The sequence below is a fragment of the Balearica regulorum genome, chromosome 3, assembly GCF_011004875.1.
Source record: "Balearica regulorum gibbericeps isolate bBalReg1 chromosome 3, bBalReg1.pri, whole genome shotgun sequence".
Lineage (NCBI taxonomy): Eukaryota > Metazoa > Chordata > Aves > Gruiformes > Gruidae > Balearica > Balearica regulorum.
Genome location: NC_046186.1, coordinates 6,512,268 through 6,526,482, shown reverse-complemented (window position 1 = coordinate 6,526,482; position 14,215 = coordinate 6,512,268). Strand labels below are relative to the sequence as shown.

Sequence of the window (14,215 nt, the reverse complement as noted above, 5' to 3'; positions counted from 1 at the left end):
AAGGGATGGATCCCTTCGCACAGCTCCTGTCAGCTCTCATGGGCCAGGAAGGGTTTCTAATTAAAATACTTTAATGTGGCAGTAACTGAAATGCCAAAGGGCCAACAGTGACATTGAATCTGGCAGCACTTCAGCAAGTCTACACTTCCTCAAAGCACAAACTGGATCCGGTTTTAGCTTTGCTTTTTGGCAGAAAAAAGCCAAATGCAAAATCTGAACGCTGACCCCACATGTTCAACACCTCCTGGGGGAGCTGGAACAGGGGGTGCCTTCAGGACCCTACTGCTTCCAGAGGAAAGCCAGGACCTGAGCATGGAGATTTACCTCTGAGAGGACTTTTGTTTATGGTTTGCAGCCATTTATCCATTTTCATCAGGGTTTCACCCCTCACCCCCACCAACTTGACTTGAACAGACTCGGGGAGGTGCCACCTCCTCTGAACCACGGTCTGCTCAAGTACCAGCGGTTTGTGTTTTCCTGTCTCTAGGTTGTCACGCTGCAGATGACCTAAATTATCTCTCTCTATTTTTTCTTTTTTCCAGATGGTGAGGTCTGATCCAGCCAGGTGTGTCTGAGCAGCCGACTGCCCCGGCACGGGGCACGCGTCCTCAGCCACGAGCAGAGGATCCTCCTTCCATCCTTCACAGGGGTCCGTCCCTCTGTGCCACCCCTGGATCAGTAAGTCCAAGAGACAATAACGAGATAACGCTGCAGTTCACCAGCCCGTTACCTGTTGGTATTTTCTGTCACGAAAGAGTTGGTGAGCTGCTCCAGGGCAGAAGCCCACAATAAACAAACAGCCAGGCTTAACATGACTAATCCTCAAGAAGTATCTTTTATAAATAAATGCAGTGCACAGAAAAAAAAAAAAAAAAAGTGTTCTTGCGCCCTGTTAAATGGAGCAACCAAAATGAGCTCCTAATTGGAAAATTATGAACATAGCAATTGGGGGGATCCTCTTGGCCAGGCAGAGGTGGGGAGGTTTGAAACGGCACGCACAAAACCTTCCCTCGCTGGCAAGGAAAAGGGTTGCACAAGTTCTCCATAAACATCTTTATCGGCAGCCATTAGTCGGCAATCCTAAACATTGGATGAGTTCTCCCCATCGTTTCACAATGGGTTTTTTTCTGGTTTCTAGGAACTGTTTTCGAGGACTGCCATTCAGCATATGAGAAAAATGTGTGAACATGATACAGTCAGTTCTTTTTTCTCTTGGACATCGCCCCATTACAGAAACACAATATATCACATCACCATGTACCCTACTTTTCTCTAACACTTTCCATCCAATACCTATGAGCACATTACAACCATCAGTGATTGTTCGGTGATTTCAAAGATCCCTGCCCGGAGGGAACTGAAGTCTCTGTGCTGAACTTCAGGAAAAGGTGATTGAAAGGGTAGTGTGAGGAGAGTGAGAGGCATCTTTCTTAATGCCCAATATAATGTCCTATAAAATGACAGTCCTGTCTCTATCTAGTAGCTTGAATTAATCTCTTCTGGACAAATAAAATAGACTAAGGAAAGAAAACAGGGCGGAGGAGAAAGTACAAAAAAAGATGGGACAAAGATGCCATTTTAAGTCACTGGCCCCAACTCAGCATGTAACCATTTTCTACGGCAAGGAGCACGTCAAGCACATTCCTCATCGACTGGTACTTTCTACAGCTCCACGGAAGTCAAAGGCTGTGGATTTTGCAGCTCTTCAAAGCACAGGGGGAAATCCCCGCCAGCGCAGGAATTGCCACTCGACACGCGGCGACCCATCGGCAAAGGGACAGAAGCACAGATTGGATTTTCAGTCCCGACTTTGAGATCTAGCTGCCAAATGGTGTTGCAAAGAAAGTCCTCTGGAGATTTCTCAGACTTTTTTTTTTTTGGCTTATTCTCCTGGTGTGTTCATCTTAACAGAAATCAGCTGTTCTCCTCACTTATACAGTATTTGCAGAAGAGACTTTAGCATCTGGCCTGGCTATTATTAAAAGATGAGAACATCCTGCTCTGTTAGGAGAACACCACTACTGGCAATAAAAGGACAAAGATCCTTCGCATCCAGATTTCCCGAGATCTGTCTGGATTATCTGGGTTTTTTTTTTCCCTTCTGCCACGGTCTTTCCTTCCCATTTCCTGACGTTTGCTAACCGGCCTCGCACACCGCGGGGCAGGGATAAAAATTGTGCTTTCCCGGGACAAGCTATCTCACAGCATTTGGATGCAGCAGCATCATTTTCAGCTACTAAGGGCTTCTTTTTCCAACGGCGGAAATGAAAAAGTAAACAAGTGGGGGGGGTGAGGGGCTGCCTTGGTGTTTAGGCTCTGACTTTATTTTTAATAGTGCTCTAAAGTGCCGGAGGAATACAAATGAAGGGGTGCAAAGGAGCACGGGACTCCACAGATGTGCAACAAGGTTGTAAATCCTTAGTGTACCCTGTGTGCCCAAACCCAGAGGCTGGGGGAAAAGTCACCAATTGCACTTTGGGAGGTTGGGGCGGGGGGGGCGTTAGGAGAAGCGTGGGGATGGGATGCTCTGCTGAAGCCCCATCTCCACGCTTGGAAGGTTTCAAGACTGGCCAGACACAGCCACGCTGAGCAGATCTGGTGGCGGTGGTCCTGCGTCGAGCCTCCCTTGAACCAGGAGACCCACGGAGCCCGCTTCCAACCGGCATTTCGGTGACCCCTCATTGACAACACCCACATTCACGGATTGAAAATTGCTGGCGTCCAAAAACGCGGGGCTATTAATAGAGGGACTTCAGCTGATCTCCACTGGCGTAATCACCATCTGAATTTGGCCTCGCGGTGAACATTAATCACTGGCAAGTTGCTGCGGCGTATCAACTTTAACATGGGTTGTTTGCTTTTCTCTAAGTGTTGGGACATCCCGCAAGCTCCAGCTGCTCGTCCCGAGCGAGCTGCCGGGAGGGAGCGGCCAAGGGCTGCCTCCACGCATTGCAGCCATCTCCGCTTTTCTTCCTGCCCCACCGCAAATCCCGAGTAAATATCTGTTGAGACAGCACAACTTGGCCTTAACTCCACATTGTTTTTTGACCAGATCAGCAGTCTGGAAACTGGGTCAAATTTTCTAAACATGTGGTTTAGAAATGTGCTGTTTCAAAGGAGACTATCCAATGGTGTGAGACCAAGTATTGGATTTGTAGTAAAAAGAGCTAAACAACAACAACAACAAAAATTGAAAGCTCTTTATAAACACTGAGTGCACGGGACACCCTGACAAATTAGGGAAATAGTAAATTCCCTGTTCTATATTGAGGGAAACTGAGGCATAAAAAGAGGAGTCCAAAGCTGCCTGGAGAATCACAGACGATGCTGAAATGTCCCAGCTACAGAACAAAAGATAACTGGTCTCATCTTTACAAGATCTTACAAATATATCTACAGGGGGTTTGGTTTATTTTATTCTCTCACCTGAACTGCAGTAGAGAAACTCAAGTCCATTTGAATTCCCAATGAGGGAAATTCAAGTCCACTTGTTATTTAGGTTACACAGTCGACATTAGGAACGCAGGTTGCATCCACCCCAAGCAATATTTACAATTAATCTGCATGAAAGCAGCAGGACAGGGCTGAGAACTTCCATTTTAAATTATATCGTAGGTCCCAAGTTACTTTGCTTGCACCGCATCAGATCACCAGATGCTTTTGGAAGTTTAGACTTTGTTCTCTTGATATCTCACGGTCTTTTCTGTTACTGGGGCCAACGGCTTCCTATTCCCAGAGGGGTAGATGCCGACGTCCTCCCCTCCAAGGCCACAGAAGTATCACAAAGGGACTCCATGGGAACAGCTCCATACATCCCAGACTGATACTGCACCGGTAGATCCAGAAAAGACTACAATTACAGAAGGCCAAAGACACCCCTTTTGAATGCTAAATAGGTAATTTTTTGCTTTAAGCTTGTGCTAAAACTTTTCTTCAAGATGTCAAGTAGAAATGCTCAACCTGCTCCCAGTATTTTATCCGCTATGTCCCCATCACCTACCCAAAGATTATGGGTTTCTACTGGATTTGCGTATAATTTTAACGCGTCCAACAAATATTTCTGATGAATAATGCTCTCGGGCTGTCGTCTGCAAGCGTTCAGCCAAGTGGTGAGTGCCTGAGCTGCAAAGCCGGTCACCCACACGGCACCGTGCCCTCTCCTACCCAAATATACGACCTAGCGTGACCCCCCCCAAGTGCTGCAGAGCACTGCTGTGACTTGTGCCGAGCATTGGCCACCCGTGAGCGGTCCCCCAGGGGAGGGATTTCACCCCAAAATACCGATTCATTTCCTCCTGACCACGCAGAAGGTAACTAGACGGTACATGTCAGTCCTGGGTTATACGACTGAGGTTATTTCCTCCTTTTCTCCAGTAAACAGCTTGATGAATTTTTTTATTTGGTGCCAGCACAAGGCTTGGTGCTGAACCATAAAGTCGAACCCTGCTCCTTCTCTCCCCCACCTCTCCCCAAGAGCTTGTTTTAGGCACAAAAAAAGGCCGATTTAGGCCTGTGGCTGCCAACGCAGGGCTGCTCTGAGCCCCTCCGGTGTTGCTCACAGCCACAGGAAATTAAAAAGTTAAAGCTGAGGCCAACAGGGAGAGGCAGCACGAGATGCTGCCCACCGTATGTACGCTGCGTGGGACCGCCTGACTCCAGCAATCCAGGGCTGACGTTCAACCCTGACAACCCAAAAGCAAGAAGCTATTTACTGACCCCCAAAAGGTGGGGAAGACAACGGTCACCACCCCTTGTAGGAAGCGTCTTTAAATCTTATCTCTAAAAGGACTTTGAGTTTGATCTCCCCCCACCGCTGTACGTGCCTCTGTATCAGGCAGTCCTCCACACTGACTAGCTGTGGTTGTTTTGCCTTGAGAATGGTTGGTTTCTGGCTAAGGCAAAAGAACGAGAGTGACCTTCTCAAGCAGCATCAAAAGATCAAAAGCAACACCCCCAGCATGATGTACGAGGGGAAAACACATGGGAATTTCTGTACTGGATCAGAGTGATGGTTTGGCTTTTCTGACTCTTGTGCTGACCACGGCTGCTGTAGATATCCCAGAGGAACATGCCAGAAACCAACAAAAGATAGAGGGATCACTGTAACTCCTCAATAACCTGCCTATGTCAGAATTTCATCCTGTCACACATCTTTATTCAGATTGGGTTTAGCTGAATACATGTTATCCGTACAATCAACGCAACCATTTTTTTAGCTTAGACAACAACCTATAGCAGATAGTTCCTAGTCTGACTCACAGGGCCATGGGATAATTTGGAGGGGACCATGGGAGGTCTCCAGCCCAACCATCTGTTCAAGCAGCCTCAGCTCTGGGGTCAGACCAGGTTGCTCCAGGTTTTACCCAGCTGGGTTCTGCAAACCTCCAAGAACAGAGGCGGCTAACCTCCCTGGGGCCCTCTTCCACTGGTGGACCAACCAAAATGGTGGAGAATTGCTCATTTCCCTTTATGAGCATCTGGATTAAGTGACCATGAAAGCAAGAATATAATGAACACCCCTCGATGCTCTGACTAGCTGAGGTGGGTTAATCTGTGTACCAGAGGGCAGCAGAAAGTCTTAGCGCTAACATTTGCAGCGTAATTCCCCCCAAAACAATTTATATAGCAATTACATCACAGAGCATTGATCGGTTTGCTTCGTTCCTCACTCTTGGATAAGGCTTCCTAAAATCAGGACTCAGATTATGGGCTGGAATGAAAGCACCCTTGAAAACACCTAAACATTATCTCAGTCTTCAACTACCACGTAAGAGATGTGTAGGTCCATGACATAGCCAACAGAGCTCACAAAATCAGTATTAGTAGCATTTAAACTTCAGAGGTAAAGGTTTCTTGAAATGATCAGAACCTCATGCCTCTCTGTGCTACTCCTTCTCTTTTGCCGACTCAAGAAATAGCTAGAAAGGATAACTTACTATGAAACCAGGCACAAGCTTGCAAACAACTCCTGTCCTCTCCTCTCCTCCTGCAGCCAGCCTTGGGTGAACTTAACCTCACCTTCATTAGCTGCATCTCCTCCTATCCCTGCCTGACACGAGGCTGGAGGAAAAATAGCCTCCTCCCCTAGTCTCCTCCCTATCCATATATCTCTTGCTGCTTGGAAACTATTCTTGCCTCAGGTCATGCAAATCACAAGATTATCTGTAACTGCATTCCTCAGGTCTGACCAGGAAGAGGTGGGGATAGCGCAACCCCCATCCTGGAAAAGCGCCATAAACCCAAATCCCTCTCCTCGCTCCCAGTTTAGAAATCTATCCCAGCTTTTCCTACGCTTCAAGCTCTGCCCACAGTGCCATAGCACCAGAATGTCCCGACTAACGTCAGTTGTTAGGTTTCAGAGTTAACGATCTAGCAAGATGAATGGAGCGGTTTGCGCTCCTCTAAGAAACACAGGTTTGGACAGTTTGCAGACTCAGGAAAAGAAGCAATGTTTGAGATCAGATTGAGAAGGTGTCCTTTACCACCCATAGACCTGGAAACTCATTTTTTATATTTAACTGAAAACTTAAGCCCTGCAGAAATTGATGGGGCCACCACAGAGGGGCCAGTACTGTGTCCTACCGTCTTCTTACTTTACCCTGCCTGGTGCTAAGAGAAGACAGTGGAAGAAAAAGAAGCATAGAAGAACATTAACAAAAAAAAGCCATTTTATTGAAAATGAAATTCAAACTTCAAATTAATATTACAATCATGAGAAAATGCCAAACAATTCAATTTACAGTTGCAACATACAATACAAATAGTCCCTTTGAAGTTGAAGTAAACTGATCCACAATCATTGTCTGTGGCATAAAGCAGAGTGTGTTTGTACAATATGTGCATGAAAAGCAAATCTCGTGTGACAGCATTTGAAAAAATAAAAAATTAAAGCTTGTATTTACACAAAATGCTACAAATATTTTGTTCCAGCGGAAATTCAAGACTGGTAAAGCATATTTAACAACAACAAAAAAAAAAAAAAAAAATGGAATGTCACTCATATTACCTAAAACAAAAGTTACTGTAAAAGTATGGTTTTGGCTGATATACTTAAAAGTACTGCATTAAAAAAAAAAAAAAAAAAAGCAAAGAGCTATCTGTAAACATGGAAGTAAACAAACATCTAAAAAAGTTCTCAGAAAATGTTAAAATGAAATGCATTCTATTTAAAAACAACAAGAAATTCAGGGGTTCAGAGAATGGGGCTTCTTTGAGCTCATGGCTGATCCAGGTTTTAATTATTGCTTTTGCTCATGGCTTGTTGGCCGCGTGCATCCCGGCGCGGGGCTGAGCTTTGCTTCGCTAAGTGTGAAAGTGCAAAATTTTCCCCACTCGAGATGGTACCTGTGGAAAATGGTAAATCTTTGCTCGGGGGACTGCTGGCAAACAAAAGTTGAATGCTAAGAAAGACACAGCAGCTCGTCTTTTAAAAGAAACGATAAACGCCACACGAATGATGCTGCGGGTTAAATAATTTGCTTTACTCATCCGTCCCGACGCGCTGACCCCGCTCTAGTTACCCTTAGGAGGAGGGAGGGAGAGGAGGATTTAATCCTCCGTTCGGCAAAAGGGACATCGTGCCTGTTGTGCTAGAAGTAAATCTTTGGTAGGATGAGAGAGCTGGAAAGTTAAAGGCCATTTTTAATCTTTAATTCTATGACCGGTGCCAAAGATTGCCACTCACCGAAGGGAAGGGCTGTCGTACCTTTGAGAAAACTCCTTGCTAAGCACCTCGCAAAACATCAAATAATCTGATATGACTTACTACGTTGCACCGGTCGGGGTTTTTTTTTATTTGGGTTTTTTTTTTTTTTTGGTCTAATATTCTGATTCAAGAGGATTTCCAAGTGAACTCGGAAGCATTTCCTGAAAGCTTTGGTGAGCGTTTCTGCCTCAGCCTGCACAACTCCCTCCGTGACCAGCCTGACGCACCGGCAGAGATTTTGGAAAGGTGCCGGGAGGGTTTGGGAACATGGGAGGGGGCATCTACTGAAAGTCAAGGGGCTGGTGCTCCTCCATTCGTAGGTACTTAGAACATCCTTTCCTTCTCATCTCAAGCAGGCAGAGCCAGACGCCCGCCCGCACGGCCAGGGAAGCCGAGGGCACGGATCGGGCACGCGCGCCTCGACCGGGTGGAGAAAACGTTTTCAACGTCCGTCCCTAATGGTCCAGTTGAAAAACCGCGGGGACACAAACCGAGTCCTGTCAGTACTGAGCAAAACAAAAGTCTGGTCTGTGCTGGATTTATCCAGAAACAAAAACTAAGTGCTTGAATTTTACAACAAAGTCTTAACAAAAAAAAAAAAAAAAAAATCTGGGTTGCTGCCTGCAGCCACTCTTAACAACATTTCAACACAAAAGCACCCTAAAAATTACTTAATATGCATACAGTAAACCTTAAAAAGCCCTTCTCAGCAATAACAAATAATGTACAAATATAGTACCTTTTATTAAATAGGAAACAGCTTGCACTGGCAGTACATCTTTTTCTCTTGCTTACTAAACAAAAAACAAAACTGAAATGTGTAACCAGACACTGGCTTTTTAAGTGCTGCTGAGACTAACAAACGTATTTTACAGTTACAAATAAATGGACAGTGGTATGCTTCAAGCCACCACAAACCAACAATAAATAGAATCAATTACAGCTTCCATCTTTGAAGGAAAACTAAGTATTAGAAGGAAAAAAAAAAAAAAAGTGTCTTACTTATATTTTAAGCATACTTGGTATACAACCTTTAGAAGGCGAAGACTTTATTTAAATTTTATTTTTTTTTAAGAGCGCGTCATCGCACAAATCGGAGGGATGTAGCATGCTAATGTCAACTCGTTTAACAGCTTTGCTATTAACGAGCGGCGATGGTGTTGTCCGGCTCTGTACGGCTATGCCCGCCGTTGAGTTACTGCCATACTTTGGAGGTAGCCAAAGCACCACCAAGGAGCCGCGTGGTGGCCAGCAGCCCCCCGAGGAGGCTGCGGACGGTGATGGCTATGGCAGGGGAAGGAGGGAACGCCGGCAAACCCCATCAGCACGTGCCGAACATCCCGCTAAACCAAGCTCAACGTCACCCGCTTGGGGGTAGAGCGCGGGGAGGGCGGTTCAGCTCCCACCGCATCCAGCCGATGCCGCGTTGCCTCCCCGTTTGCCGTAGCAGCCCTGGGCCAGGCAAAATTTGACCCCTCCGCTGGAGTTTGGCGGCAGACGGGTTGGTTAAGGGGTTTGGGTGCAATTTGCTCTCCCTGTATCGCGCCTGGGAGCCCCGGGGTGGCTTTTAAGGTGACTTTTTATCTTCAGCGTTTGCAGAGATGAGTATCGCTGCCCTTGCGCTTGTCTCTCTAATACGGCAACAGCCACATCGGCTTCAAAGTCAACGCGGCATCCTTACAGCTCTAGCATTTCATGCTAACGGGTGGTGAGCCGCTACCGGGCAGTTTCTGTCTCAAGTTTTGAACCTTTTTATTCCACTGAGTGGGCTGAAATTGCAAAGGGAGGGGAAAAAGTTTCACCGATTCTCCCTCACTCCCATTTCTGAGATATTTAACAATTCGTTATTTGTAAAACACGGGCTTTGAAACGGTTTTGATTTTTCTTTTGGGGAAAAAAAAACCCCAACGAAACAACCCTGTTGAAATTCAAATCATGCTGTCAAAACAGACCATTTTAAATATGAATATTTTCAAATTTTGAAGCGCTGAGAAAAATCCTGGGAGAAGAAGAAATCAGGGGAAGGGTGGAAAATATTTCATCCTTCCTACCATTTTTCCAGTGTCTCCACAACTACTGATTAAAAGGCAAGACTGTGTTGAAGGCAACCAGACAGCTAATAAAAATATTTTAAACACAATATTTCCTTCATAAGTTATATAAAAAGATCCTACATCCAAAATCATTTGATGTGGATGCATTTGGGTTGGGTTTGTCGTTTTTAAGTCACATTGTAAACTGGTTCACACTGGAACTGCTTTTCAGAGTTGGGTGAAGGTTTGAGGTTTACACCATTGCAGAAATGTAATAAGTAAAAAAAAAAAAAAAAAACCAAACCAAAACAAAAAACATTTTTAGAGACCGAAGTCAATATATCATTACATTAAGAAACGTTTAAAGGGTCCAAATGTCATTAAATAATTATAAATATTCTTTTAAAGTTATATGATGATTCATGTTAGCAAACAACCTCAAATTTTACACATTTATAATTTAAAAAAAAATAAAAAAGAACATAGCTGGACACAAATACTATGTATACCATTTTTGGCTCTAGTAATATATATTGCCATTTTCATATTTTGCATAAGTAATAACATTTTACTTTTTGTTTTTAAAGGTTTTGGTTGTTATTTTTGGTTTTTTTGGCTAATCAAAGGCAAAATGAACAGACACAAAAGCAAAAAGGAAACCCCAGTTTTGTCTAGCCTAACTTGAAGACTCATTCTCCTTAAGTACCCAAAAACAAACCGAAAAAAAAAAAAAGCGATGAACACAGAGAAGTTCCAACTGTTATCTGCAGCAAGGCTCGGACAGAGTTTTTTTTTGGGACAGCTATTTTCATCTGAATGTATCATGGCAAAACGGAAGCAACTGGATCTTTGCTTTCCTTTTTATGTGCACCAATACAAGCCAGTTGAATTGCACTACGGGTGTGAAGAGGGTCCCATACGTTGTATGATTGCAACTGTATCTGGAGTTCATGGTTAGTTGTTGCATTTTTTATTTTTTTTTTTAGAAATAAAAGGGAATGCAGCCTTTGCCTTGCATCACCATGTTTCTCCTGATAGCTGGGGAGTCCGTTCTCTCCTCATTGGCAAAAGAACTCACTAGTTATTAAAACACGCTAGACCATTAAAAAAAAAAAAAAAAAAAGAAAAAAAAAAGGAGGGGGCGATTATTTTTTTTTTGTCTGTGTGTGTAAAAAGTACATTTTAAATATAAAACAAGATAAAATGGTTCCAAGGAAAAAAAAAAATGTGCTTTGATCCACATAATCTGAAACATGGGTTGTGGTGTGTTGGTAACTCTTGTGTTATTTATGGCCATTATCATCCCATCTACACAGTTGCACATATCGGTAAAATCTATTTAAAAAAAAAAAAAACACAAAAAACAGGCACTTCGTAGTTAGTCAACCGTTTGTTTGGGTTTTTTTTTTTTTTTTTTTTTTGTTCGCGGAGGTCGGGCCGGCTACAGAAGAAATCTCAGTACGGCCTCCAAACGGACTCATCCATTCTGCCACTAGAATTCAAAACGGTTGGGGAGCTGCTGTGGCTGCCATCCGCCTCCACACCGTCACTCTGGTTGGGCAAGTTAGGGTTTAACAGCGTGCTGCCGTTGGACGTGGTGGTGCACGGAGGAAGCATCCTGGAGGGGGAGCGGTCCCCTCCTGGCACCATGGGGAACTGGTATGATCCTGACGAAGTGCCATAGTAGAGATATGGAGTGCTGCTGGTCTGGAAAGGTCCACTTTGGTTTTGGGAAGAGCCAGGGTAGGGTGGTGGTAGGTAGGTGTGGTAGTGAGTGGTTGCGGACATACCCAGTGACATGCCTGAGGTGACTGGCGGTGTATAGGTAAAGGTGGCTGGATAGTGCATTCGTGGGTTGGAGAAGCGGCTCTCAGTGAGGGATGAAATGCTTGTGAACTGCCTGGGATCTGAAAATGGGCCCAGCTCTGAAGCACCTAAAAAATTATAACAAAAGACGGGGGAAAACAATTCTGTAAATACCATTTTTTGTATCAAGTGATGATAGAATTTTATTTTTTTCTAAGAAAACCCACTTCTTTTGGCCCCCAAGAGAACAGCAGATCATATCAAATAATACATTGCAAGGAACATACACCTGTCTTCTACAAGCGCTGGGCCAAACTCATCCCTCGTCTAACTCCACCGATGCCAATGGAGGGAGCAGCATTGCCAACCCGGAGCGTTCAAAGGTCACAAGTCAGGCCGGGGGCGGGGGGGGGGAATCTCAAAAATCAAGAGATTTAAAAAGAGCCAAAAAAAAAAAAAAGGTTGGATTTGGAGTTGATTTGCCTTCTGGTTTCAGAACTTTGAGGGTTACGTGTCTCTGGGTTTTTGCTATAGCCTCTCGAGAAACTCAGGTCTGGTTGCACACGAAAACTGAGATTCCCACCTCAGCACACGCCGTCGGGAGCTGGGGTTTCGAGAAAAGCAGAAATTACCGTGCAACTTGTAATAAAGCTACAAGAGCTGGCAACACCGAGTTAGTTGCACCACTGACACCAGGGGAGTTACACCGGGGGTGACTGAGCCCCACTTCTTGCTTTAAATCAAGTTATTTAGGTGAGGATCTGGTCAGCTACCTCCTATGGCTGAAAAATATTATTTGCTGCACCCGAAGGATGGGCAAAGCCACTGAGCTGATAGCAAAGATGCAAATTTTACTTTTCAGTGCAGTCGATGGAAAATTACAAGCCCAACACTCTTCTTGCTATTGAAAGAAGTTGTTTTCCTACGTAGTCTGTGCAGTCTGGTTGAAAAAAAGACCACACAGTTTATGGCTACTGTGAATGTCTGGATGGTAACGCTGTGAATTGGAGTCTAACGCAAAACAGGGGCGGGTAAACTCATTTTGCCTAATTTCTAATCCCACATCAAACACCCAAAGTTTCGGAGCAGAACTGGAAAGCAAACGTTAGTAGCTTGGTGATCTGCTTAGGAGACTGTGGGATGGACACGAGCAGAAGAAAAAGATGGTGAAAGCTCGCGCTGAGAGCCAGAAGAGTGGAAAACAAAAGAGGGTGTGGGAAAAGGGACAGGGGAAAGACAAAAAGCCTAATGAAGAAGTACAGCACAGGAGGGAGGGAAATGCATCGACCAGTGTGCATTATATACTTCTATACATTTCTACAGAGAAAGAGCTAGAAAGAGCTGGGATAAATAAAGGGGAAGAAATAATGAAATCAAATGGGCTCTCCCTGCGCTTCCCAGCCGACACTTCTGCAGCATTACGGTCCTCTAGATCCAAGAGTTCACCCATCTCTGCCAGTCTACCGAATCTGATTTAACTACAAGGAAAATACGGCATCTTCTAGATGCCAAACTGAAGTGCTAGACACTGAAACACCCCGTGCATCTTTAATGTAAGGTGCAGCAACGCTTTTCCTTGCGGATAGGCTTTGGATCTGACCTGCCGACACTGCCACAGAGAAGGAAGGTCCCTCCAGCCCTTCTGCCATCGGCCCCCTCTAACATCCGACATGGTGGTGGTTACCATAAGCCGCAGACTCAACAGACCCTGCCACCTTGTGTGGCACATTTTGTGATTTAGATCACTATTCTCCCCTACCAGCTCATTTAACCCACGCCTTCAACGATATCTAAAAGCGGCAGGGGAACGAAGCTCAGGCACAGCTTGGGTTCCCGCTGGAGGACTTGGGCCACGGCCAGCCAAGTGTCCAAATCACGCAGCCTGAAACCCGGGGTTTATAATCTGCTGTCTCAAAAGATACTGAGTACAGAGCTTTAAACGGGCAGTAAAAGCTCATTTTTAACTCTGATGACAATGTGATTACTATTATCTTTATCTGGAACCGAATCAGTGACCTACGGGTGAATGGGTCTGTCTCCACCATCAACCCCTCCAACCACAGCACCATGGAATGTAATATAACTTGTACCTTTACAGCAAACACTCTGCTACTTGATGCAACTTCTTTCGTTCCCAACTGCAAACAATAGCCAGAGGCGATACCACCCAGATTCAAAGCTGTAATTTTGGAACACTATCCTTTATATTGTGAACAGGTCTGATATGTATCTGGAAATATAAGGCTAGAACATAATTTCCCCAGCTGCTCAAAATACTGAGTTTCAATCTGCTACTGCTTATACTCTTTTTTTTTTTTTTTCCTTCTCATTGTTATTGCAACTCTCCCAACATGAACAGAGTTGCTCTTAGTTTACCCTGATAGAAGCTAAACAAGACTTTTATAATCAAAGGTAGAATTGCTATGAGTGTAAAGGTATAGAACAACATTGGCATTTTTGGTTTCTTTGCAACCAATTTTTTTTTTTTTTTTAAATAACAAACCATCCACACAGTTTTACACATTAAAAGGCAATCTTCCTTTCAGGGCTAGATCCAAATATTATCTGTGTGGGTGCTGCCAAGAGATCATGTTGAGTGACTGGGAATGTGCACACCACACGTAGGCATTTCTAATGTGGGGCTACAGACCTCCTTACATACCCTAGTAAA

At 44.5% G+C, this 14,215-nt stretch overlaps 1 protein-coding gene across 4 annotated transcripts in view; it reads right to left on the bottom strand.

Annotated features, from left to right (window-relative positions):
* Positions 1 to 14,215, bottom strand: part of RUNX2 (RUNX family transcription factor 2) — a 221,860-nt gene that overhangs the window by 58,662 nt on the left and 148,983 nt on the right. For 2 of the 4 annotated variants that reach the window (XM_075750441.1, XM_075750439.1), the window contains exon 7: positions 6,651 to 11,672. The exons of the other annotated variants lie outside the window; for them this stretch is intronic. In XM_075750441.1, the coding sequence (XP_075606556.1) occupies positions 11,194 to 11,672 (479 nt within the window). In that variant the 3' untranslated portion in view covers positions 6,651 to 11,193. Of the gene's footprint in view, positions 1 to 6,650; positions 11,673 to 14,215 lie in introns of those variants that run through there. 4 annotated transcript variants of the gene reach the window in all.